Here is a 27,014-nt window from a genome sequence, read left to right on the forward strand (position 1 = left end):
GCATGGATGCTATAACCTCCACAGATGTGAGCAGATGAGCTATTTCAGGTGTACCTAACATTAACAAGCATTTTATACTAATTTCTATCAAGAAACTCTGTTTTAAATATTCACAAGGGCATAAAAATCCATTCACCATTTACCTTGGAAACTGACACCCTTTCACCTATGAAAGTCATGTGTTACCTTTGAAACAAAATATTCCCTATGAAACAACAAATGGGAAAGCAGAGCCCCCTTGAGAATTCTCCTGTAACACCATGCTGAGTCCCTCCTTTAAACAGTTTGGCAGAAATATTACAAAGTCCCTAGCCACTCTCCACTCTTCCAACCATGTAACGCACTCTGAAAAAGCTCCTCTAAACAGCAAAGCACAACAGCACTGATAAAGATAGGGTCACTTGAAACATTGGGCTTTCAGCACTGGCAGTAAAAAGAAACAGCAGGCATTGTCAGGTGGAACAAGGACTAAAAGGGAGAGTGGGGATGGCATGTGACAAGTCACATTAGCCTCCATTTTCGCCTGAACGTTCACTAGTCCCTCACCCCAACACACACTTCTGGGCATCTGAGGCATTGCCTATTCATACAAAGAACACTTGGCGGCACACGATACCCTCAGCCCTTCTCCAGCCTGAGAAACACTCAGTGCTTCCTTTGAACTATTTTGTTTGAACATCCTGGTGAGCTATTCATGTTCTGCCAAACAGCTCTTAATGCTCTGGGGAGGAGTTTGGGGATGGTTATTTTCTGATGACTCTCGTGGATTAATTCCAGCCATGAAGATGAAGATGCTCATTCATCTACAAAGGCATTCTGGAGATTGGGAAAGGAAGGATGGGAATGGTGGTGGTGAGGGAAGGGAGCAGTGATCTCTGTGAGGCCTGGGACATCTCTTCACCCAAACAGATAAATCATCACTGCTGTCAATCATTGCCACAGTATCCTAACTCACGGACTGCCTCACTCCGGGCCCTTCAACTGCAGGAGCACATCTCTAGTGTCTTTCCCATTACCACCCGTTCTCTTGATGAGTTTAGGGAACTCCTTGTTCCACAAACTCCAGCCCCAATGGAGCCTTCTTTTTTCTCTCTCCATTTTTATTTGAATTAGAAACAAGATTGTTTTACATGTCAATCTCATTTTCCCCTCTATCCTCTCCTCCTCAGCCACCCTCCCAACTATCACCCTACTTATGCCATACCCTTTCTGCTCTCCAGGGAGGGTGAGGCTTTCCATAGGGGGTCTTGAGAGTCTATCGTCTCCTTTGGGATAGGGCCTAGGCCCTCCCCTGTGTGTCTAGGCCCAGGGAGTGTCCCTCTATGTGGAATGGGCTCCCAAAATCCACACCTATGCTAGGGATGTGTACTGATCTACTACAAGAGGCCCCATAGATTTCTGCGGTTGCCTCACTGTCCAATGGAGCCTTCTATGCATTCCTCTTTACCACAGGGCCATTGCTAACCAAGCACCATTCATAAGCTCTTCATTCTCTGAGCATTTTATAATATTGAAGCAGATGTCTCATGCACTGAAAAAAGAGCCTATTTAAAAGCTGATTCAGGTCCCACATCTTCTCAAGCCACCTTTTTCTCTACTTATAACTATATTTGTCCCTAAGTACCCATGGGGTATTGGGTCTGACCTCACCCTTCATGTATAACCATTGATGCTAGAGTCTCATATCAAATCACAGAGTACCTTCAAGTAGCCTATGTACATCCCTCTATAGGCGCTGGGTCACAGGTGCCTAATATGAAGCACTGTGGAAACAGTTGCACTGCAGTGTTTAGAGACTGATAGCAATTCTATAAACAATCTGTGCCCAGACAATATTCCTTTCTATTTTCTCTGGTTTTTCTTGTTTTTATACGACAGGGTTTCTCTGTGTGGCCCTGACTGTCCTGGAACTTGGATTAAAGACATGTGGCACCATGCCTAGCATCATCATCATCATCATCATCATTATTTGTCAATAAATTTCAGTCCACAGTTGATTGAAGCTAAAGATGTAGAAACCACAGATAAGGTAAGCAGACTGTATTTCTAAATACACATTTGTGATATCCCTACTAAACTGTGAGCACTGTTTGGTCCACCGCAGCCATTTTCCTTTCCACTGTGCAGCAATACCTTGCACACACCCAGTGTGATATGTGACTAAAGGCTTCAAAAATGGGACTGTTTCTTCAACTCTCCTTTTTAACTTTGAAGCAACCAGGATCCTTGTCATAGCTGCCAAATAAAAATGGTGTCAAGGCTGCAGATGTGTTTGACTCCCAGTACTTCATAAACCAGGCATGGTGGCATAATCCTGCAACCCAGCCCTTGGGAAGCAAAACGAAAATGATCATAAGCCCAAGGTCATCCGAGGCTATATAGTGACTTTGAGGCCAGCCTGAGCTACATGAGACTGTGTTTAAAAAATGGTGCCAAGTCGCCTTGTTTGTTAGAGAAGGTGTGATTCCTCTAGACTCCTCTGGGAAAACAGGCCTTCCTTTTGGAGTTGGTGCAAATAAAACCTGCCAATAACCTCTGAGATGAGCCATTGAGAAAGTACTCACGTTGGTTTAGAAGCCTCGGCTTGATCAGTCTGTAGTTTTTCTCCACCCTCTACCTCCATTGTGCAATATACAATGCGATTTGGAGCCAAGGATTTCAGGCCTTGAACTTCCATGATCACTACCTGAAAACAGAATCACATAAGATGGATTCAGTACCAAAGCCAGAGGCAGCAGCATCCATGGGAAGGAAAAAGCAGGAAGCTACAGTGAAAGTCAACAGGGAGGCCATGGCTTCTGCTGGGCTTTACCAGTCACCCAAGGGCCTTCTAGGGAGAGTGTGTAACTGCTTACAATGTAGCCGCCTATTACCTTCCTGATGGAGCAATGTGACTCATTCCGCCACTCTGCTGTAGTGTGAAGGAAGTGAGGAGCCTTGCACAGGTGAAATAAGCATTACAGCTGAGCTAGACCCTTAGTCCTTTTTCCCTTCAGTCCTCTTTCTCACCCCTCCTTCCTTCTTTTTTTCTAGACAGCGTTTCTTTGTGTAGCTTTGGAACTTGTCCTGGAACTCACTCTGTAGACCAGGCTGGGCTTGAACTCACAAAAATGCTCCTGCCTCTGCCTCACGAATACTGGGATTAAAGGCGTGCACCACCACTGTCCAGCCTCCCTCCTTCCTTCTTTCTTCTGCTCCTTTCCTTTTTTATCCATCTGTCTCTCAACTTCTCCTTGTGTCTGTTTCTCTCTTCTCACCTCTTTCCCTTTTCCTGTCTCTCCCTCCTTATTTTATTTCCTACTCTCTTTCTTGACAGGGTCTCTATTTAGGCTGATCTTACACTTGCTGTGTAGCCCAGGCCTTGAACTTGGCTCCTCTGTTGCAACAGCTAACATTATAGGTCTGGCTCAGCGATTGCCCTACCGGGCTCAGCAAGATTTGCTAATTCAGATGCTCTCAGGGTCAGACAGATAAGGTGAACCAGGCTACTCTTTTCATGTTGAGCAAATAGGAAGGAAAAGGCTTCGTTCTGTTTTCTTTAAAAATATGCTATCTTTTTAGGTCAGCACCTGATAGAAACTCAGTGTGTGTATTAGCTTTTCTCTTGATAGCAAGATAAGCAATAGTGAAGAACTAAGGATCAGCTGGTGTCACCACCTCGTTTTAGTGCCACAGCTGGGGCGAAGCAGTGGAGACAATGGCAACCTGGAGAGCACAGGCTCGATCCACAGCAGGCACTGCCACTTGTCTGTCCCCAGTTCAGTGACCAGATACTCTGCTTTGTCCTGCTAGAAAAGAGAACGTTCCATGAGAATTATGATCAGAAATTTGAGTTTGAAATGTCTGAATCTGAATAGACAGGAATAAAATGTGCCAACTCTATGTATACTACTTTCATAGTTATTTATGATCTTTGCACACCAAGGCTGTTGAACCCAAACCCCATCATGTGTGCAGCTATATTGACTCTGGTTTAGCCTAAACTCACTGACAACTTCTGGGATTTCTTATCCCCACAGTCAGTCACCTGCTATTCTGATAGTAATGTGATGGTATACTCTGACATGGCAGCGAGGGAAAGAGAGAACAATCAGAAAAAATGTATCTGTCTTAGTGACCTACAGTGAGAAGCATCCAGGGAAAACCATCCTTTCTAAGAAAGGGGGGAATGGCATTACAAAGGAGAGAGAAGTGGGTATAAGAAAAAGTCATGCTTCTGGGGGATTTTGTTCATGTGATAGCCCACTGATTCTCAAGCAGAATGAATCTGGATCACTGATTGAGCCTATAAAGCAGAGGTCCCTGGTTACCCCTCCTGAGCATCTGGCTTTAACCCAGGCCTCCTCCTTTTATATGGTTTTCTTCCTGCTGGGTCAGAGGCCACACTAACTTCAAGAGCCCTGTGCAGCTTCTGGGATGTTGGGAAACCATCTCCCATATAAGTCCCTTTTGGTTTTGTCTTTTCAAATCTGCAAGGGCTTAGCTTTCTTTTTCTTTTATTCTTTCTTTCCTTTTTTCTTGAGAGTGTGTGTAGAGTTCACGTGGAAGTCAGAGGACCACCTCAGGTGTCTGGCCTTGCCTTCCACCTTATTTTACACAAGGTGCTTTGTTCACTGTAATGCCAGCTCTGAGGAGTCTCCTGTCTGCGGTAAGAGTGACGGATACAGATGCTCACTACAGCTTCCAGACTTAGGTGGATTCTACAGATCAGAATCTGGTCCTCATACTTGTGTACAAGTACTTTTCCCACTGAGCCATTTCCTTGGGCCCACCTCAGTGATATTACCTGTGAAGTAGGGATATGGCACATATGTGTTACCGCATGCTATATACTGGGGAAGAACCAGGTCAATAAAAGAATGTGGAATACAGGTGGAAAGAGAACAATTTAGAATCTGAAAGATCTCACTTTACATTGGATTCTGGGCCTACATTAGCTGTGTCATTTGCAAGTATCAGGCTTTTTTGCACATCTGCAAACACCTCAAAAGCCCTTTGTAAAAAGTGTTCACACAGCAGCCTTCTGCAAATACCTGTTGCTGTAGTACTCCCTCACCCCTCGCCCACATTCACAGCACAGCATGCTGGGCCTCTTTTCTTCTGCAAACTGAGCCTGTGTCTTCCGGGCATTCAGTTCTCTAATTACTTGGAACATGTCTTGCACCAATCTGCAAATTCAAACTGTAGCCTGCCCTGCTGCTATGACAGTCCTGTCTCTACCTGCTCTTATTGCCTCCACTCCCTGTACTCCCCAAACACATCCATGAATAGATGTGCAAAGGCTTTGGCTGGCAGTTTTACTATGGCGTGCCATTTAGTTTTCCAATTAAAAAGTGTGTGGGGACCCAAGGGCATTGAAATCTGCGCTCGAGTTTAGAAGGCAAAGGCATTTGAGTCCTGTCTACATAGAGTACTGCCGAGGTCTTGCCTACACCTATATTCCAGATAATCAGCTGTTTAATATTGAGAACTAATAATGAATTAGAAAATTACATACTTAAAACTTCATGAAAGTCAATAAAATACTTTTTTTCTTCTTTCATCTGCTGGAAGACAAGAGGGAATAGGGAATAAATTGCCACCTTTAATTGGCAATAATCAAATTCAAAGACACCTAAGCAACAGCATTCAGTATCTCAGGTGGCAGCACTTAAAAAAAAATAAAAGAAAAGAATGTTTCTGTGAGATTACACTGATGATTTTTCTCACACGAAGAGTTCTATATTTAATTAAGATTTACGTCTGCTGACAGCGGAGTGCACGTGCAAACACTGCAATGTGAAGAAGGGCTCCCTATCTGAGCTGAGCAGAAAAAACAATTTACCAACAGTTAATGCACAACATTCTTAATGGCAGTTCAAAAGATTAAGTTAGTCTTTCCATACTCTAATTAAATGTACAGAAAGCTGATCTGTTCTCTTGATTTCCTTAAACCTAGGACCGCCAGGCAATTCTCATGGATTGACTATGTTCTCCCTCCCTCCCTCCCCCTTCCCTCCCTCCCTATCTCCCTTCCTCCTCTTTCTTCTCCTCCCTTTTCTCTAGTACAAGAAAGGATTTTGAACATTTTACCATGAAGCAATAATAAATATATTTGAGGGAACAAAGTGGATTATCTTGACTTAAACATTATAAAAACTTTCCAAAATGTCATGCGTATAATTTTATGTGTCAGTTTTATAAATATATATGTATTTGTGTGCTTACAAATTTTTGAGTGCTTTTGATCTTTGATAAATTGTATGTGGGTCTCTAACTGTGGAACACATAAAAATACCTATATTCAAGTCTACTGGAGCAGGTCCATAAACCCAGTTATTCAGGAAGCTGAGGCACTGGGCAGTAGGCACTAGTTCAAAGCCCAAAAGGCATATACAGTGAATCCAAAGCCAGCCTGGACAACTTAGGGGGGCCCTTCAGAATAAAAGGTAAAGACTAGGGATACACTAGTGCAGTAGCAGAGGGATTGCTGCGAACACACAAAGCCTGTGCTCAATCTCCAGTATGGCAAATCAAATAGCCCCTGTGCTTAAATAGCTTGGTAAAGTATATCTCAGGCTGTTCTGTTTTCGCACAGCTTTCTTGATGCACATTTCATGTGCTGTACAATTATCCCACTCTGGGTATACAGCTCTGTGACTGTTTGATAAGCTTACCAAGTTGTGAGGCAATCATCTTAAATCAGTTTTGTGATACACACACCAGCAATACACCATATGTATACCCATGTCTACCTTACATAATATACTACTAACCTCTCTCATCCTGTAGATTAGCCTTCAGGATGTTGAGTATCAGTGGAATCATACTACATGCTACATGTTGCATCTGATTTCTTAGGACTAAGTATAATATTGATGACGTTCATCCATACCAATGTGAGTTTCAGTAAGTCTTCTTTTTACTTACTGTATAGTATTCTGATGTACAAATATGTTGCATTTTCTTCCTATCCATTCACCCACTGAGTGGGACTAAGGGTGCTACTATTTCAGGATATCATGACTATGCTTCTAAACATATTTGTGGGTACATGTGTTTTCACTCCTATTAGGTGGGTATCTGAGCATAGAATTACTAGATAACATTTCGATTGTATATTGAACTTTTTGAGAAAATGCTAACTTAATTTCTAAAGTGACTGTGCCATTTTGTACCTATCACCCATAGACTTGGGTTAAGTGGGATTTAGTGGTACTCAGCTGAGGATTGAACTAGTTTCCCAGTGAGTTTTGATGCTTGTGGATGAAAACCACACAATAGGAAAATATGAAGAGCCAATGTGTGCAGAAACATTATGGAGGAATGCACTGGCATGCAGAGTACTTCTCTGTGTTAGCCTGGACAGATTCTTCCTTTGGAGGCAGAAATAAACTAAAACAAAACACTAACAAGGAATTCTACCAAACAGCCACTAGGAAAGATGATGGGAAAAAGAAATCTGGAACTCATTTCAGTGATGCTAGACCATCCCTCTCAACAAAGTCTTCTAAAAATGTAAGCTTTCTAAATTGCCAAAAATCTTTGCAGAAACTCTGAGTACTGCTTTAAGACAGGGAAAAATAATTCAAAATTTCATTTGGCAGGTGGCTCTTTGGATTGCACTTCTGTAGGAGAAATGTGGTTCCTGGCAAGGGGGATGGCATACTTGCTGACTAGGTGACCTATCCTAGCAAGCTGTTACTTTAGTAACATTCTAGGACCAACTTGGGAAAGCAAGTTGTCTATGATGATTTCCTTAGCTGGCTTACCACAACAGTACATTTTTAGGAATTTGAAGCATTTTACCTCCAAGGAGAAGGACAGCAAGACATCTGACTTGGACAGCTGGTTCTCACTCTCCTCGCCCATGTCAATGATGGAAGCATTGTGACTGCGTTTGAGTTTCTGCAGCTTGAACTCTCCACCCTTGGACACCGGCATGCTCTCCAAGTTGGCCATGAGCAGGTTGACAGAGGATTTCAGTTCTTCAATGTACATGTTCTCCATTTCTTTGGATACAAACTTAGGAAATTTACGTTCCTTACAAAAGAAAGGAAAAGGGATAATCAGAAATAGAAATATTTTAGGAAAATATTCCATCTAGATGTGGAGATGCCTGTCTTTAGGTATTTATAATCTCCAACAGGTAGGAACACAGACATAAACATCTAATAAAAAAGAGGAAAATGTTTGATTACAGTTCTAACTTTTTACCCTGGTTTTCTCCAGAAAATTTGATTTGTAGGAAGAAAAATTACAATGTTTTTTCAAATCCAGTCCCAGTTCTGACAATTTTTTTCTTCTTTGTCAAAATGGCAGTCAACTTGTTTTTAAGTTCAGAAACAGAAGCACACCCTATTTCTGGAAGTCGGTAGAGTTTTTTTCACAGAAATAATTTAAAAATAGCCCATTTGAAATGTTTCAACCATAGCCTGTGACTATTTCTAAGAATACTTACTATTTTCAGGAAAAATTAAAAAAATGAAGTAAAGAAAAACATGACTACAGTTGTTCAGGAAAGTAGCAGGGCAGCTGAATGTGGAAACTGACCACTGCCGTTCTCCCTCCTGACTCACAGCTTCAGCTGGTAAGGCAAGAGACCTGACCTGCTGCTTGCTTGTCTGCTTGACCCTATAAGCTGCCGAAGTGCCTTGAATATTCAAACAGCTATTTCCAAGCTGGAACATGAAATTGTCCTGTAAACCTACTCTATAGTCTACTGATAAGGTAAGGGGCAAGCCAAATCTGTTTGGATTTCTTTTTATTTTATGAGTTACAAACAAATCTAATTTAGACTGGTCTAAACAACTCAAGGGTCTGATTGGCTTAGCGATGTCTTAGTTTTAAGATTCCGGTGTCGTAGTTAGTCTTAATTGCTAACATGGTGGGATTGATGATCCCCATGGAAACAAATCTCTGGGTACATCTTGCAGGGTGTTTCTGGATTAGGTTAATTGAAAACCCACCTATTCCATGAGTGAGTTTTTGGGACTGATTAAACAGGAAAAAGTGACTATTAACATCCACTGTTCTCTGCTTCCTGACTGGACACAAAGCAATCAGCCAGCTCACACCCCAGTTGCTAGGCCTTCCTCACCAATGGATTCCACTCTCAAAGTATGAAACAAAAGAGTCCCTTCCTTCCTTAACTTACTTCTGGTCAAATATTTGATCCTAGAAACAGGAAAATTAACTGAGAAATCAAAATTGGCTCCATGCTCAGTTCCCGAAACATTGCTGCAGATCTAGATATCATGTATCATATAACGTTATTTATGGGAAGAATAAATACATTGTCTTTATGGGAGATTAAGGACTCTTCAGGATTAAGGATTTTGTCTCAGAACTCCTACTTAAAGTCTGACTCATTGGCCTACTCTGAAGTGATGTCTATGCATACAATCCACTGTGCTGATTTACCTTGGTGTGAGTCTTATTTTCCTTCCACAGGCTGGGGCAGAGCTTGATTTAGAGCACATGGAACATGAATTTATTTGATAGTTCTGTGTGCCAAGGTATAAGATGTCTATTATACAGATGTTCAACTCAAAGTCAACTAACTAATTCTGCTGAGTGGCCAGCAATCAAGCAGATTCATTGTCTTAAGCAATTGACTTGAGAAGCATCAAGAATGCAATGGGTCATCATCGATGAAAGTGAAACAAAATGATCATTTCACTGAGTGTTGGCTGTCATACTGAATCAATTCAATGATGAGGAAGACATTCAACAAAGAAGAGAGAGGAAGGACAAGCCACAGAGAAAGGGGGATAAAGAGAAGTAGAAATAGAGGAAGGCACACAGAAAGGAGAAAGCACAAGAGAAGCAGGAGAAGCTGTTTAGAATCATGGGAATGAAATTTGACTTCTACTAGTTTTCTAATTCCCACATGGCCTCATATTGTCTCTTGAATGTCAGTTCTATGGTATTGTGATTTAAATAGAAAATGTCCTCCATAGGGTCATATGTCTGAATCCTTGATCCCCAACTGGTGTTTGGGAAGCATATGGAACCATTAAGAGGTGGAACCTTGCTTGAGGAATAGAGCACTGGAGGTTGCTTGTTCTCTGTAAATGTTTGTCACACATATTGGTTTAATAAAATGCTGATTGGCCAGTAGCCAGGTAAAAAGTATAGGTGGTGCTACCAGACCAGGAGAATTCTAGGAAGAGGAAAGGCAGAGAAGCTAGATGCAGAGGAAGCAAGCTGAGAATGCCTTACTGAGAAAAGGTACCAAGCCATACCACTAAACATAGAGAAGAATTATGGGTTAATTTAAGTTGTAAGAGTTTGTTAATGATGAGCCTGAGAAATAGGCCAAACAGTTTATAATGAATATAAAATGCTGTGTATTTATTTGGGATTGAGTGGCTGCTGGATCAGGCAGGACAGAAACTTCCATCTACATGTGGTGGGCTATGAGGTTCAATAGTCTGGCCTCACTTGCCGTTGTCTCTCAGTATCCTGAATGTAGATGCAATGTCATTAACTAGTTTCCTGATCCTGTCTGTGGCCATGTCTTCCTACCATAATGGATTCTATCCCTCTGGAACTATAAGCCAAAATAGGCCCTTTCTCCCTTGAGCTATTTTTTTTTTGTCAAGAGTATTGTTATCACAACAAAAGAAATGAAATGAATATACCTGGGAATCCCTTGTTCCTTCAATAATTCCCCTTAACCAAGAGTTGGCTAGAAGAGCATTTTATTCTTGCCAGTGTATAAATTTCACTCAAATACATGCTGATCTTCCTACAAAGCTTGACGAGTGGTGTTTTTGGGCTGTGCCAGTCTCCAGCCTATCTAGAGGGTATTTCTTTAGGGCTAGCACCCCTTTCTTTCTTGCTCCCCTGTTTACTCTCAGCGTTCTTGGTTTCTTCCACATTCAAACACAACTCTTCTCCATGTTGGACATCTGCTTTCTGGGCATCACTTTTTGAAAGGGCTAGCTGTGTGTGCAACATACATAATTACAGATAACTATGTGAAACCTAACCCTCAATGTGATGACATTTATGATGAAATATTTAGAGACTGACTATGTCTCAAGGCACAGCCCTTATGAACTTGATGATTGCCTTTAAAAGAAGCCCCAGGTAATGTATTTGCCCTTTCTTCCATGTGAGGACATGATGAAAAGATGGCTGTATAGAGACCAAGGAGGGGGCAGAGAACTTGCTGCTTTCTTGACCTTGATCTATCCATATTCTAGAACTAACAAATTTCTAGTGTTCCTTTTAGAGCACCTTGAATAATTATTGTCAACAAATCATCTATGGAATGTATTTGCTTAGTGTATGTCTTTCCTTCTGGGTTATAAATCAGGATCATACCATCTTGACATCCCACTAAAACTCTTGATATCCAGCATAATGTGTAACACTTAGTAAGCATTCAGTACACATGAACTGAGTGAGTGGGTAAATGGCTTGTCAAAAAGTCTATATGAAATATTAATGTAGCTACCACTCAACCGTGAGGGGAAATGGGGTGATCATGAATTAGGTTTTGGAAGAACATTGGGGTTGTGCTTTTCCATAGCAAATGAGTACAAGTGTCTCAAATCTACTCAACAACCTCAGTTTTGGTTCCTTTGGGAACCTCTGAATACAGCACTTCCTGCCTAAGGGTTGTACTCACACTGTGTGGTACTTTCTAAGCACATTGTGGGTGGATGTGAGAGCAGCAGGGTGGAAATGATGCAGTCATGGTATTGACAGAACTTAGTGGTGAGTCAATGTGAGAGGCTCCCCAAAGCCTAGTATCTCTAAAACTTCCATACAGCACTTAAACTTCCCCATTCTTAAACTCCATCAGGGGACAACAGGGATTGTTAAAACTGGGGCAAACTCGTACAGAGCCTTGAAGGCAGGGAGACTTGAGTGATGCGCCAGTCTGACTTAGAAAAACATAAACCAGTGAACACTGTGCGTGTCACTAGGATGATTCTGGTGGGAGGATATTACCATTTTCCCGGCGCTTCACAGTAATTAGGAAAGGATGAATACAGAAACATCCAAGTCAATATTTCAATAGATGTGCAAGAGAAGTGAATGCTTCCAGGGAGAGCTAGTGGGTCTTCACAGAGGAGGGACATTTGGCTAAGGGTCTGACCAATGAAGGAGAGTTTGCCTTGAGGTCCAGTTAGCTGAGAACAGAGAAACTGGCACTCGCTTCTTCCTATGGAAGATATAGACAACCATGACTCCAATAAGATTTAGATGACTAAACACAGTCCACACAGCATTTCCTCATTTTCCCTGCACATGTTCCTTCTGGAGGGTGAAGAGTATTGAGATAGGTTGACTCATGGTGTGAGTAGTCCCTATATCACACAAAGGCTGCCAAAGTTTACATTTCAGGAACTTAAAATACAATGTTCTGACCTATCACCTTTATCTTCATTTTAAAGTTCAAATGTTAGTATTCATAGAATATTTGAAAGGGAAGTGGAAAAATAGGATTTTTCATTTTTACTGCCAACTTCTGTTTTTGTAAGTGGACAGGGAGAGAAAGAATAACATTTATGAAATAGTTTATCTTTGGCTAGTCAGCCTTGAGAGGGTACACCGAGTCTGCCCTCCTTTGTCACATATTTCCTTGGGGTATAAGGCTCTCTCTCTCTCTCTCTCTCTCTCTCTCTCTCTCTCTCTCTCTGTGTGTGTATGTGTGTGTGTGTGTGTGTGTCCCCTTGCGCATGTGTGCGCCTGTGTGTATCTGTGTGTGTATATGATGTATATGCTTGCATATATGATGTCTCTGTGTGTGTTCATATGGGTGCAGGCACATATGTGTAGAGGTTTGAAGACAATCTTGGGTGCTGATCCTCACTTTCTCCCTTTTTTGAAGTAGGATCTCTTTGTTATTCACTACTGTGGATGCTGGTCTAGCTGGCCCATGAGTTTCTACAGGTTCTCCTGTCCCTGTCTCCCATCTTGTTATAGGAAGTTTGGAATAGACAGACATGCTCTACACATTTGTTTTTATGTGTGTTGTGGTCCTCAGGTCCTCATATTTATGCAAATGCTACTGAGCCATCTTCCTAGACCCACTTTATTCCTTTAATCCCTCTGTCTTGACATGTTGGAAGAAGACCAAGTGAATGATTGCAGACCTCACCATTCTGTTGCAGAGTTATTTCTCACCAAACTCCACACGAGACCACTGGAAAACCTAAAGAATGATGACTCTTCCCAGAAGCTGGACAGTTTCAAATGACATCATAAAAAGAGCTTCATAAAGTTGAAGCCTGCAAGGGAAAATGAGGCCATTTTTCCCCCTTCACTGAGTACTTGAGCCTTGAGAAGAAATAGTTTTCTGTCAATCTAGGCTGTGATTCTTGAGGGGAATTTTCAGTGGCAGACTCATTACAAACACTATTCAAAGCTGTAACTGTTCCCAGATAAGAAAAGTGTAGCTGCCCTTTTTCATTGTCCCCATTCTAAGCATAAAAATGACAACAAGTTTTTTTTATTCATATTGCTTTATGAAAGACAGTGTGTGGGTGGGATGGAGTCCTCCAAAGAAAATCTCTGTTGGCCTGACAATACTGCTCAGTGAGGACAGTCACCAGGGTTAACTATGTCTAGCCACACTAGTGGAATATTGGAACATCTCTAAAATTAGCATCTGTAAGCACTATAAGACCCTGTAACCATTGGCTTTTCCTTCTATTTACCCAGAGGGAATGAATGGGTTCTGGGTTGAAGCTGACAAGTCTACTGTTACTGAAAGAGTTTCCCAAAGGCTCAGATGACATCCTTAAGTGATCAGGAGGAAGAAGGCACAAAGACACTTTAAGACTAAGGTGCTCACCAACAGTCTTGCAGCTATTTTATCCAACTCCCCAATGCTTTCTGGGGTCCCTCCTGTTTCAGGTGCTGTGGTTGTCAATGGGAAGAGAGTGCCAGCTGGGGGTGATGATCATAGGAACACTTGCCACAAAGCCTCTTATTAGATAATATGGGGTACATGAGATTATAGATAAATCCACAGAAGGCATCAGGAACATTAGTGTACATTAATGAACTCAACTCTGCATCCTGGGTTGATGCTTGCTGTCTTTGTGATGTTTTCCAACTAGTTGGGGTTTGCTTTCAGATTTGAAATGTGAAAGTAAAACAAACCCAATGGAGTTCTCATGAAGAGCAAAAGACATTAAGAAACATGGATACTTACTGATCTTTGCTTCAGTCTCATCTGTCTGTCTCCCTCTCTCCACACACATACCAAGTGCTAATCTGCCACCATCATCAGAAAAACTACTAGTAAAAGTGACAATGGCTGCAGTAAAGGTAATCAGGCTAGCTTACATTTACAGGATTCTTTGTGCTGCTCACTGGTCACATGTTGTACCTCTTGTAATCCTTCCTTACAACCTAGACCTGAGACAATGGCTGTTATTTTTCTCCATTTTTCTGGAAGCAAATGAGAAGGAAAGCTATGGCAGTTGTAAGTAGAGCTTGGTATCAAGCCCAGAAGCCTGGCTCCAAAGCCCATGCAAGCTCTAATGAGCAGGACTATCTGGCCCCAAAGGTTAGCTGAGGGAGAGCTGAGGTGCTATGGTGATATCCCATTGCATGAGCACCCTGTGCCATTTTATTTTTCAACCCTTGATCCGCAGAGTTTGTTTAAAGACAACTCCTCCACAGCAGTGACTGCTCCTCCATTTCCTAATCAACATGCTCTGTGTGGGGTAAAGTGCAGCGATGAGGAGGGGGTGGGTACATCAACTGAAAAAGGACCATCTTGGCAGGAGCTTGTCAGAATCAGCATAGAAGATTTTAGGAGCATTCTGGAGTCAGGGATAGATTCCAGGGTCAGTTCCTTTCCACATTCATTCTCATCTTTTCAACTGCCCTAAACTGATGGATTCTTTTCCCCTTTTGCATTCCTTCCACTTGGAAGAGCTTCAGAGTACCTGCTGAGCACGTAAGTGTTTTCCTCACACTCAGATTTTCCTGGGTTTTCCCTGCCTGACACAGGTGACAATTGGATCTGCCTATATGCATCTATTTGGACAATCATGTGACTGCACTACTGTGTGCTACACATTTGTGCTGCCACATAACACAAGGTGAGTGCCAAGTACAACATTAGCTTGCAAGCTGGGACTCTCTTGTAGTCCTCTGATGGGAGACCTCCATTACCCTTTGATGCATAGCAATGTGTAGACCAAACTTCTCTATCAGGGAAATATTTGGATATTATTCCTAATTGATATAACAGGTTCATGTATAAGACAGTAATTTTGCTTTGCTCTGCACAGAGTAGAGGCCCAAAAAAGAATTCTACCAAATTAAACTAGATATGTAGCTGAGGATGACTTTGAACTTCTGATTGTCCTGCCTTCACCTCCAGAATTCTGGGATTGCAGGCATGTACCATCATGCCCTACTTATGAAGCACTGGGGACTGAAGTAGGATTCCATCCATGCTAGGCCAGCATGCTACCAACTGAGCATTGTCTCCATCCCCATACATCTACCATGAAATGATGGCTTGAGAAACCACTGGTCTTTTGGTTTTCATCACTGGTGGCTGATATCATAAAACTCTACTGTTTGTGTTATATATAACCAGCTGGACAATTGTGGAAATTCTCCCCAAAATATGGCCAGAAGAACTAGCAAGTATCACAGATGAGCTATTGCCTCAGGCTGCCTGCTTAAGCCCTAAAGTCAACTTTTGATCACACAACTTAAATACTTTAGACTTAATTTCTAGGTGAAATCTAGGAGCCCTTTAATATCAGTGTGAGAGGATTTGGAAAATGTTTGAACAGGGATTAAGAGTCTTTTCTATGAGATAAAAAAGTGTATTCAAATCTCTGATTCCAGTCTTTTAGGGAATGTGAGTGGTGCTTGGTGAAGCCACACCTGATTTGTGTTCTGGTGCAGCTTCGTCGTCAGATATTTCAGGTGTGACTGAATTTACAGTTCACCATTTAGGGCCATGACCATCAGTCAACTCACTCTTGCCTTCCTTCTGTCTGAAGCAGAGAGGACACACACATGCTGAGTGTTGATGCATCTGATGGTGAAAGTGTTTCCAGCAGAAACAGCAGGGTCTGTACAGCCCCCTTTCCAGAGTCCAAATGCCATAGTGGAGAGCTTTCTAAATCCCAGGAGATAGTTCTACTCATCACTGCTACTTCCCTTGTGCATCTATGTAAACTGAAGGGGATACAGAAATGTCAGTGTAGATGGAGAGGTATTTGCTGGAGTGGTGGTTGTCAGGGAGAGAGGAAGGTGGAGGCAGGTCCTCCTGTCCTGTCCTGGAGGCTTCTCCTGATTGTCTGAAGGCAGAACTTGTCTTCTTTTTGCTTGCTAGCCAAGTGAACTCAGGCACAGCAATTAAACCTTCTGATTTACCTGTTCTGGGTAGAATTACTGCATGCCAAGGGCTGGTTGTAACAGGTCTAAGTGACAACCAATGTGAAATCTCAAAGCCAGTGCCTGGAACATTATATAAACAGCTCATTAGCAAACAGAGAAGAAAGCCTGAAAGAGAGGTTTATTGGACCCTCAGACTTGGGTCAGAAGGGAAATAAAGACCTTAATTTGGAAAGCAACTCAGAAAATCTAGAAAGCAAATTAGTCAAGAATACAGTTTTCAATCAGAGTAACCTTGGGCATATCTTCCAATGCCTCTGTGCTGAAAGAGGACCACCTAGTCCATTAGGTTCTGAGAGAGTTTGAGGATTATCATGTAAAACAACTGTAAGAGAGTAGAGCTTAGTAAATAATACACCAAAGGTAATTAATAGTATTAGACATATCCAGGATAACCTCACTTCATACTGATCCCACAGTACTACTGTTTAGGTATCAACTCATCCTGAGGGTGCATTACCAGCACCCATGTGTCTCAACAAGGCTATTAACTGTACTCCACAGTGGGTTGAAGGTACATTACAAGCATCTATGTGTCCCAACAAACCCTGTACCTGTATTCCACAGTGGGCTGAGGGCTATATTTACCAGTACCCATGTGTACAGTGAGACCCTTGTTTTTATTCCACAGTGGCTTGGTCAACTGTATTAGGATTAACTTTGAACAAACTTAGGCTAATCCTAAGCTTGATACTTAGAACTGTGATTCTGGAGGAATTAGGGAAACAAGGAGGGAGGGAAAGGATCTGGAGAGGTAAGAGAGTGGCTGATGGTTTCCCTTTTGTATATTTAGAAGCTGTGGGATAGCCAGACTCCCATCTGGAAATCTAGGAGTGCTGGCTTACAGAGGAAGAATGGATAACCAATGTGACACAGACAGAGAAAACAGAGTCCTGTCCCTCCATGGCCACTGGTGCTAGCTCTTTCCAGAAGTCTGGCTATTCTTCATCCATGTTCTCTGAGTGTCTTGATCCTTGCACTTACCCTGTCTTTCACATAAGCTGTCTTTAGTTGATGTCTCTAAGTTGCAGTTAGATGTGTTCAAACTATCTCGTAAACCCATCACAGGAGAGAGCAGAGTGGATTGAATATGTGGTATCCAGCAACTTCTGCTTGTAACATATATAGGAACTGACCTTCAGTCATATGGGTTGAACTGTACATCCTCACTAAAATTCACTGTGATATTAGTAACAGATGAAAATAGAAAACCAGGGCATGCCAAAGAAAGATAAACAGAAGTATATATTTTAAGTTTGTCAAGAGCTAGCTGATATGCAACTTCTTCATATTTTATTTAATGTCTGGTAGATCCAGCTAAATTTAGGGAAAAGTAGTCACACAATTAAAACTCAGAAGTTTCTTGAATCACATATACAAACATTGACTCTACTCCTTGGCATCACAATGGATTTCCTGACTGTCCTTTTCTGTGTATTTATTCTTTCAGCATTACTCTGTAGACATCTTTCTAACAATATTATCATTTTAGCCTGCTGTTCATGGTCCCCAAGAAAGGGAATCATTGGTTTGGTTTGTATCAGACATCATTTATGAGTCAATTAGTCATGACCAGCAAAGGCTAAGAGTCATGTTTAGTTCGGCAAGAATGAAGAACTCATTCTAGACCAGGTGAGTTTAGAGCTGGGGACAAAGATCAGTGGTAGAGCAAAGGAGGTCAGGACCAAGCCAGTGAGCCATGACAAGGGTGATAATGGCATGAAGGAACACTCCAGAAGATGACAGGAGAACAATAACAGCAACGAGAAGACATCACATAGGAGCCCTTCATGCCTTTAACTGTTTGGAGACTCTGCATGCAAATCTGAACTGACTCTATTCTTAGTAAATAAGAACCAGAAGTCGTTTGGATTGCCTGGTTCATTTTCTAAGGAAGCTTAATTTAAAGTTGTTAATTGTAGTTTACCTTGGATGGGAATATTTACCATGAAGGCTGAGGAGAGATAAGATTTTTTCCAGAGATAAGAATGTTGATTTATAGTACATCAACTGTTTATCTTCACTTTTGAAAAGTTAAAATTAGTCTAACACTAGCTTTCTGAATTATAATATTAAGCCTAACCCCCTCCAAACAAAATCAAGATGTGTGAGCTTATTCACAGGGAGTTAATAGTTATTCCAGGCAGGCAAATGGTCCAGACTACCTTGATTTTCCAGAAAAATTCACTAAAGAAGACACTGAGTTTAGAGAAGATGAATATTCTAAAACCTAGTGATGTTTACTCCCTCCATGGTAAGCAGATTTCAAAACATAAGAGCCTCCCACACTACTGTTAGCCAAACCCATAGCTACACATTATTTATAGCTACCAGACTGACTTGACTATAAACTTTAAAGGTGTTCAAAAAATAAGATGCCAAACATTTTGTAAAATGGATCCCAAACAGACAAGTATCCTTCCTGGAATTTTTCCTTGACTTTTCATCTAATAGGACACCTTTCTATATAGCCAAACCCTGGGCTACTTCCCCCTGTAGCAGGGATTTCAGCATGAGGGTCTCTTCTATCCACTCTCCCTGCCACTTCCAACAGCCTTCCACCTGCCCCACAACCAGCAGGCAAGTGGGGGTTGTAGAAATGTTTGACACTTAGTTTGTAATAGATATTTGACATTAATTGTGTTTTTAATGTATTCCATAAATTATTATTTTTAATTAGAAGTTTCTTGGGGGCATCCTTAAACTCTTTGCTGAGGTAACTATCTCAACTCTTTTGACAGCCTGTGATTTCATGAGGCCTACGACAGTTTGAATATAAAAATGTCTGTCTAAAGACTAAAAAATATTAAAGGCTTAGTTTCTGGCTTTTGAGAGGTGATTGGATCATAAAAGCTCTGACTTCATTAATGGATTAATCTACTGATCAGACCATTGCTGAATGGACTGTGAGAAGGCAGGGCCTGTTTATAGGAAGTAGGTCATTGGTGGTGTTTTCTGAATGTTAAATGTCTCTGGAGGCTCACCTGTTTGAACATTTGGTCCACTGCTGTGATGCTTGCTGCATGGGAAGGTGGTGAACCATTAGGAAATGGATCCTTGGCTGAAGAAGTGAGTTACTGGAGCAGGCCATGAGGCTCCAGCCTTGTTCTACTTCCTGTTCACTCCCTGCATCCTGAGGGTGAATGTAATGTGACCACCTAACTTCCCATGCCTGCCACCATAACTCCCCTGCCCTTGGCCATCTCTTCCCCACTGTGATGGGTTACATAGCTCTAGAAGTCCAAGACAAAATAAACCCTTTCTGTCTTTCAGTTGCTTTTGCTGGGTTGTTTTATGGTAGCAACAGAAAAAGAAACCAAGACACATCTTTGAATGGTACCTATCCCTGAACTTTTGTTATTTGTCCTGGAAGACGTGAGGTAAGCAGCCTCCTCTACCACCTGCCCTTACTGCCTCAACTCAGACTCCAAGTAGTGTTGCAAGGACTGATATCTCTGAAGTCACAGAAGAATATAAATTCTTCTTCTTTGAAGTAGTTTTCTTGTCTATTTTGTCATAGCTATAAAAATTGACTAACATGAAATCTCATCTGAGAGTCCAGTACAGCTCCTTCATTAGTGCCTATCTTGCATAGTCTGCATACTTCAATTTCTAAAGCAAAGATGATAAATAAAATGTCCTTAGAGAGATGTTATAATTATTGACGCAAAGGGAGCATGTAAACAGCATGTCTGACATAGTCAGGACCCAATAAATGCTACTAACACAAATACTAATTATTCATAACATGAATGTCAACAACAGAAAAAAAGATAGATGACAGCAAGCAATAGGCATCAACAATAAGATACGATTCCAAGTTTAGACAAGCCTGTTCACCAGGAGACTCAGTCAGGTAGGCAAGAGTCTGCATGTGGAATGTGCATGAACTGCTAATTGCTCAGGGAGATGTCTGAGGCCAAATGCTGAAGGCTAAGGAAGGGCTTTGCTGGGTGGAAGGGAGAAGAAAGAGCTTCCCAGGCTAAGAAAGCAGTGGGCACAAAGACATGGAGCCTGGGACAGGTCTGGTATCTTCAGTGGGAAGATACCACTGGGTCCTGGAGCTGTGGAAGCAAATTGTGATGCATAGTGATAAATAAAGGGGGGCACATTCTGCTGCCTCAGAGCCTGGGATGTCCTTTGGAAGTGGTTTTATTGTCCTGGAGCTATGGACGTTTTGCTGAGGGATTCTAAAGCTCTGTTTTAGATGGTCACATCTGGGTTTTAGAATGGCAACTGGGTACTTGTCACAGTGAGCCATATTCTCATGAGAGGCTATTAGAACAACGAAGGCTTGTTTCCCCTCCCCTCCCATCCCTTTTCCTCCCTTCCCTTTCTCTCCCCTCCCCTCCTCTCCCTTCTCCTTTTTCTTTCTTTCTTTCTTTTTCTTTCTTTCTCATGAAGCCAAGGCTACTATGTAGCCAAGGATGAGTTTGAACTCCTGATCTTCCTGCCTCTGCTTCATGTTGACACTACAGGTTTGCACTGCACTGTCATTTCTGGTTTTGTTTATGCAGTGCTGAGGATAGGACCCAGGGCCACATACCAACTGAACTCTGTTCCCAGTCCCCCTCCTTCATCTTTTGAAGGCCTTACTAGTCAGGGTACTTCTTGGGTGGGACCTTGACCTGGTGCCAGGAAAGAACCTGAAAAGTCTCTTACCCTGGCTATTTGGTCTGCCATTTGGAGACGTCCATCCAGCTCTCGTCTGATCTGGGCTGCCTGCTCATCTGGATTGTCCAGCTGCACAAAACACAAACGTAAAACAAGGAGACTCTCAGTTGGGGCCATAAAAGACAATAACTTTGTAACTTTTCATCTTATACCACCCTGTGCCCACCATGATCCATGAATTTATTTTATTTAAAAAATTTTATAACCAACAAATTCGGTCTGGGTGAAATTCCAAATAAATATTTGAAGGTAGAGCATGCTAAGCTGAATGTTTGAATGGCATTGTGCAAGATCTGTCAATCACTTGATTAGCTCTAAGGTGAGGGTCTGAGATAGTCTGTTGAGGCCCAGTGACAATGTACATTACACAATGAATATTGTTCCACAAGAAACTAGCATAACTCCCCAAAACACATGGCATGGCACAGACAGAGGGGTTCTTCTTTCCTGGTCCCTAGGAGATTAGTCATTGCACTTCTTAGTAACCACTAAGGCACCCCCAACCATTCTCTGGATGACTACTTCCAATTAGTAGCTCCTAGATCTAGGACCAAATCTTTTCCTGCCATTGCTTTTCATGAAAACAACTAGTATATAAAGATCAGAAAAGCCAAGTCCAGGGCAGTTCCCAATTTCTCTGGTTCCAATGTGCCCATCTTTAGAATGAAGGCTTTAGTCATGTAATCCTTGTTGCTCTCTATAAATCATGGGGGATCTTGGGAGACATTCCTATAAAGCAGGGTGTAGTTGGGGCTTCACTGCTGCAATTCTCTGCAACTGAGTCAACTTCTCTGTTGTATGAAGTCAGACACAGGTCACCTATGAATGAATGAGCACATGTGTTCTAATAAAATTGTACTTACAATAAGTGGTAAGCTATAGTAGCCAATTCCTTTTTTAGGAACTGAAGGTTTCTAAGCAAGTTTTACTTCTAAGCAAACCTAACATTAGGCTTCAGGATATATTTGGGCCTTTGTTCAGTAACTTATGTCACTCACAGAAAATCTTACTAGGAATCAGTGCCATTTAAATAGGATGGCTGTCATTCCTCTTTTTTGTACATATTAACTACCCGCTAACAAACCAACTCAGTATTTTAAGTTCCTTTCTTTTAAAACAGGCATGTGTGAGTGCAACCATATACAGGTGTGTGTGTGTGTGTGTGTGTGTGTGTGTGTGTGTGTGTGTGTGTGTGTGTGTGTGTGTGTGCATTGACATGTAGGTGTTTGTATGTGTTGATGTGTGCATGTGTATGTTCGAGTGTGTGGTGTAGGCCAGAAGCTAACTTCAGGTACTGTTCCTGAGGAGTAATCTATCCTGTATTATTGAGACAGGGTCTCTCATTATCCTGGAAATCACCAAGTAGGCTAGGCTGGCTGGAAAGGAGCTCTGGGTCCTCCTGTTTCTATCTCCTCTGTGCTGGGATTACATGAGTATGTTATTATGCCTGGAGTTTTACATGAACACTGGGGATTAAACTCAGATCTTTGTGCTTTGATGACAGCACTTTACTAATTGAACTCTCTTTCCAGGCTTTACAAGCAAACTTTATTCAAAAGATTTTGGCACAACCATCCTATGAAAATGTGCATTTTCTGGTTTGATTAAGTGACAATTCTTTGGAAGAATCATGACTATTAACTTTCTTTGGTATATTTTATAGAATCTATTAAAACATCTACTGGACTTTGTGTTGTGCATTTTATATATTTGTGCATGCACATGTGTGTAGTGGATGTGTATGTGTGCATGCATATATGTGGTGTGGTATACATGCACTTGTGTGCACATGTTTGTGGGGTCCAGAGGTAGACATCTTCCTAGGTTACTCTGTACCTTATATGTTGATAAAGGATCTCTTACTACACCAGTTGTCTACACCAACTGGCCAGTGAGCTTCATAGATGCCACTGTTTCCACACCACCTCACTAGATTATTGGCATAGGTGACTATACTAGGTTTTTTATGTGGGTGCTGGGATCTCAGGTCTCAGGCTCACACGGCAGGCACTTTCCTGTCACCTCCCCAGATCAGGACTTGGCAATGATTTGTCCACTCCACTTCTTGGGAGAGGAACTATTGCTTTGCTCATGATAACTGGACTGAGGCACGTGGCTATGTGTTCTGAGCCACCAACACCACAGTGGCTCTGCTGAACAGTTTTACTAGACATTCTGGAAGAAGCCATCAGAGAAGTGGGAAGCTATGATGCTGCAGTACAGGAAGCCCTGGAATAGTTGTGTAGAAGGAAAATGGGCAAAACGTTGGCCACTTGACTGCTTCTTACTAGATTTATACAGTTTTTATTTTTATTATGCCTCCCATGGTTACCTACTCAAAATCTTGTTCTAAATGAACACAGAGTTACAGCACAATCAACAATCCCCCCCATATCTGCTTCTGATTGGTACCACAGTTGGCAGGTCCCCAACCTAATCTCTATTTCTGATTGGCACACATGGGAATCAGTGTCCTCAACTGCCTTTAAGTTCCATTGAGTGGCTTTTATGGTTTGTCTCTGAACATGTTCATTTCTGATCCAGGTGCAGCATCTACTTAGACCACTCAGTAATGTCTTGTTCCAAATACACTTGCAAATGAAATACCCAGTTGCTCCCTGCCAAGCAGCAAAGGGAACTGTTTAGACTGAAAATTGAAAATTCTGCTGGAAAAGCAGGTGCTCACAGAGGTGACACTACAGCACCAATAGTTGCCTGACATTGAGCTTCACAAGGGCACTGGTGTTCTCCAACCAGTCTTGTGGAACCAAGTGGCAGAGAAGAGGATGAGCAGGCAAGGTCCACCCTGAGCTTCATTCATTCACACATTTACACTCTCATTCATGAAAATTTTAATATATTAATACAATAACATGTAACAGGGGTGGGAGGAAGAGATGGCTCAGTGGTTAAGAGTGATTGCTGCTCTTCTAGAGCACCTGGGTTAGTTCCCAGCATCTTTATTAGGAGGCTTGTAAATGCCTGTAACTCCAGCTCCAGGGGATCTTCCCAACTGGCCTCTGAAGATACCCTCAGACAAGACATGAACTCACACAGTTACACACGCATATAGACAAATGAAAATAAGTTTCTGAAAGAGAAGAATATGTAAGGGAACAAGTCAGAGTGGGTCTCTAGTCCCTGGAGCTCAAATGTGGCAAGAACTGGTCCAGCTAAGTAAAGTCAGCATTTACTGATGCCTGTTCAAGTCCCAGGACCCTCCCACCTGTTTCGTGCCTTCCCAAAGATCCCGAGAAACAAATGCTGATAGGCACTACACAGAAGGAATTCTGAGTTCAGAAGTTCTCTCAAAACTAATAATTAGCTTCACCCAAACCCGAAGAAATCGTTCTTGCTGCCTTTGACTTTGTTGTTGTTTTTTTTTTTTTTTCATACAAAATAGTTTCATAGCAGACAACCACTCTGCGTGGCCATTTGAGAAGTTCTGCACTTCTTAAAAGGAGCACCACACTTTAAGAGGTAGTACATTAGTCCTCGCTCTACAGCAGAGGAAACTGAGCCTCTGGAAGGTAGAAGGACAGGCTGGCACAGGGTACTGGGCACCTCAGTTTTTCTTGCTTACACATGAACACATGCTCAGCAATATGTTGGCTTCTTTCCTGTCTCCTGTTTTCTGTGATACTGGAGAGAAAATCCCAGGCCTTGCACATGCCCTCCCACTCAGTCAGCTTTTCATCCCCTGCTGGTCTCATTTGAGTTTTTAAAAATATTTATTTATTTATTTTTAAATTTCATTTGCATTCTAACCCAAGTCCTCCTCCTCTCTAGCCTCCCTCCCAGCACCCCCATCTACTCCTCCCAACAGGTAAGGGCTCCCAAGGGGAGTTGATACAGTTTGGCACATTAAGTGAGGATAGGACCAAGTCTCCCTTCCCGCTGCCTGCCTCCTCCCTTCCCCCCACCCCGCAGTAAGGCTGAGCATGGCATCCTCTCATAGGGAATAGGCTCTAACAACGTAGCTCAGGCACCAGGGATCGGTCCGGTCCTACTGCCAGGTGCCCCTCAGGTAGTCCAAGCTATACAACTATTTCCCACCTACTGAGGGTCTAGTTTGGTCCCCTGGAGGCTCCACAGCTGTCAGTCTAGAGTTCATGAGTCTCCAAGAGTTTGGTTCAGCTGTCTCTGTAGATTTCTCCACCATTATTTTGATCTCCCTTGCTCATGTATTCCCTCCTCCCTCTCTTTGACTGGATTCCCAGAGTTTGGGAACCAAATGCTGGTCTCCTTAAATGCTTGCTGCTGGTAATTAACATATCCTGGCACACCCACCTTGTACCTTGTAACACAGGTCCACTCAGCTCGCACAGATATCCTTGGAAGCTGAGAAATGCTTGCCCATGTTTCTTATCATGATTGACAGAATTATTCTGGGGAGGCTATGGCCTTAGATTAACAGCAATGGATATATATAGTTCTGCCCTTAGTAGCCATGTGATCTTGGTCAACTTATATACCCTCTCTATCTTAGGGGTCTCATCACCTGAGTATTCAAGGTAACCCTCCCTAAGGCTGCTGAGTGATTAATAACAGGTAGAAAGTCTTTGGCAGGCAGCAACCTTCAGAAAATGGTGGCTGAGGCCATCTGTGCTGCCCTTAGAGAGGTCGGTGCTGGCTGCGTTTCAGAAAAGAGCCACCATGGGGCGGCAAAGGGTCAGACAAAAGGCACCAGATGAGACAGTGTGCCTCCCTGCTGTGAATGTGGGGGTCTCAGTCTATCTGTGGGTACCATCCTGATGAGACACTCCCACCACTGACAGATTCTCTAGCTTCTCAGTGTCTCATGCTTTCTCTGGGGTCCAGTCCCTTTACTCTGCTGGATGCTAATTAGTGGCAGTGACCCGAAAGTGGACCCTGCTGCCCAGACATCTAATGATCTAAAGAGCAGATTAAAAAGACAAATGTAAATGAAGTTCCCCCAAAATAGCCTGGCATGATCAAGAAGGCTATCCTTAACTGCCGCATGAAATCCAAAAATATAAGGAGAAATCAAATAATTACCTTTTCAAGTACTAAGAAGGGAAAGCCAGAGAGTGTGAGCTTCCATGGAAACGGGGTTCTGTTTACTGTGCTGGTCTTTTCCACTGAGGAAGAGAAAGATCTGCTGCAGAACTGAGCCAAGGGCAAACCTTTCATATCGACAGCTCATTAGGGTTCAAAATGTACATGAGCATGAAAGCTCTTTACCTAATTAGACAAATCATCCACCTACTAGTAGAGGTCAAGCAAGCTTCTGTTTTAACTCATCCCTCAGGCAAAAGCAACTACTTCTTTAGGCTCTGCTTTCAAAGCGATGAAGACTTGAGCTCAAAACTGTGTCATTGTGCATAGGAGTGCCTAAGCTATGGGTTCAAGCTGCCTGAGCCCTGTGACTCTGTCTGCATCATGAGGGGTACCTCATCAGGAGGTGAGAGCATCAGTCAATGGAAGTGGACTCAGAGTAGCATTGTGTGGAGCCATTTGGACACAGACTGGAGATCTAATAGATGGAAGCTATACCCTTCCATCTCCACCACTCCTTCATTGTGTGACCAATGATGGTACCCTGATATAATACAGAAATTCCAGTACCCAGCCTTTGTTTCCTCATCTGCAAAGTGGACGTCTCCAAAAGGATGGAAACAACATACTATATTGGGCAAAGGAGGCAAGACTGACTTGGGTTCAAAATTGGGTTTTGCAGTTCTGTTACTGAAAGGGATTTGATAGACCTCTGAACTTTCTAAGCCTTGATGTTCTTAGTTGTGGCATGGGGAGTACAGTGCCTTTCTCAACATGGTAGGATGATTAAGTTAGATATCATGTACCCCACGCTATAACCTGCCATTCGGTAGTAGTTCTCACAGCTGAGTTTCTAGGGTTATCCTAATTTAGAGTGGGCACTCACTGGATGTTAGCTCCTTAATTGTTGGACCTTAGGCCAAAGTCACATCTTCTCTCTTCAACTC

At 42.3% G+C, this 27,014-nt stretch overlaps 1 protein-coding gene across 1 annotated transcript in view; it reads right to left on the reverse strand.

The window, feature by feature from the left end:
* Cadps (calcium dependent secretion activator) overlaps positions 1 to 27,014 on the reverse strand; it is a 451,625-nt gene that overhangs the window by 231,025 nt on the left and 193,586 nt on the right. Inside the window, 3 exon segments of the mRNA XM_035452903.1 lie at positions 2,565 to 2,686; positions 7,789 to 8,022; positions 21,037 to 21,117. Coding sequence (XP_035308794.1) covers positions 2,565 to 2,686; positions 7,789 to 8,022; positions 21,037 to 21,117 — 437 coding nt within the window.

Source organism: Cricetulus griseus (genome assembly GCF_003668045.3).
Source record: "Cricetulus griseus strain 17A/GY chromosome 1 unlocalized genomic scaffold, alternate assembly CriGri-PICRH-1.0 chr1_1, whole genome shotgun sequence".
Taxonomy (NCBI): domain Eukaryota; kingdom Metazoa; phylum Chordata; class Mammalia; order Rodentia; family Cricetidae; genus Cricetulus; species Cricetulus griseus.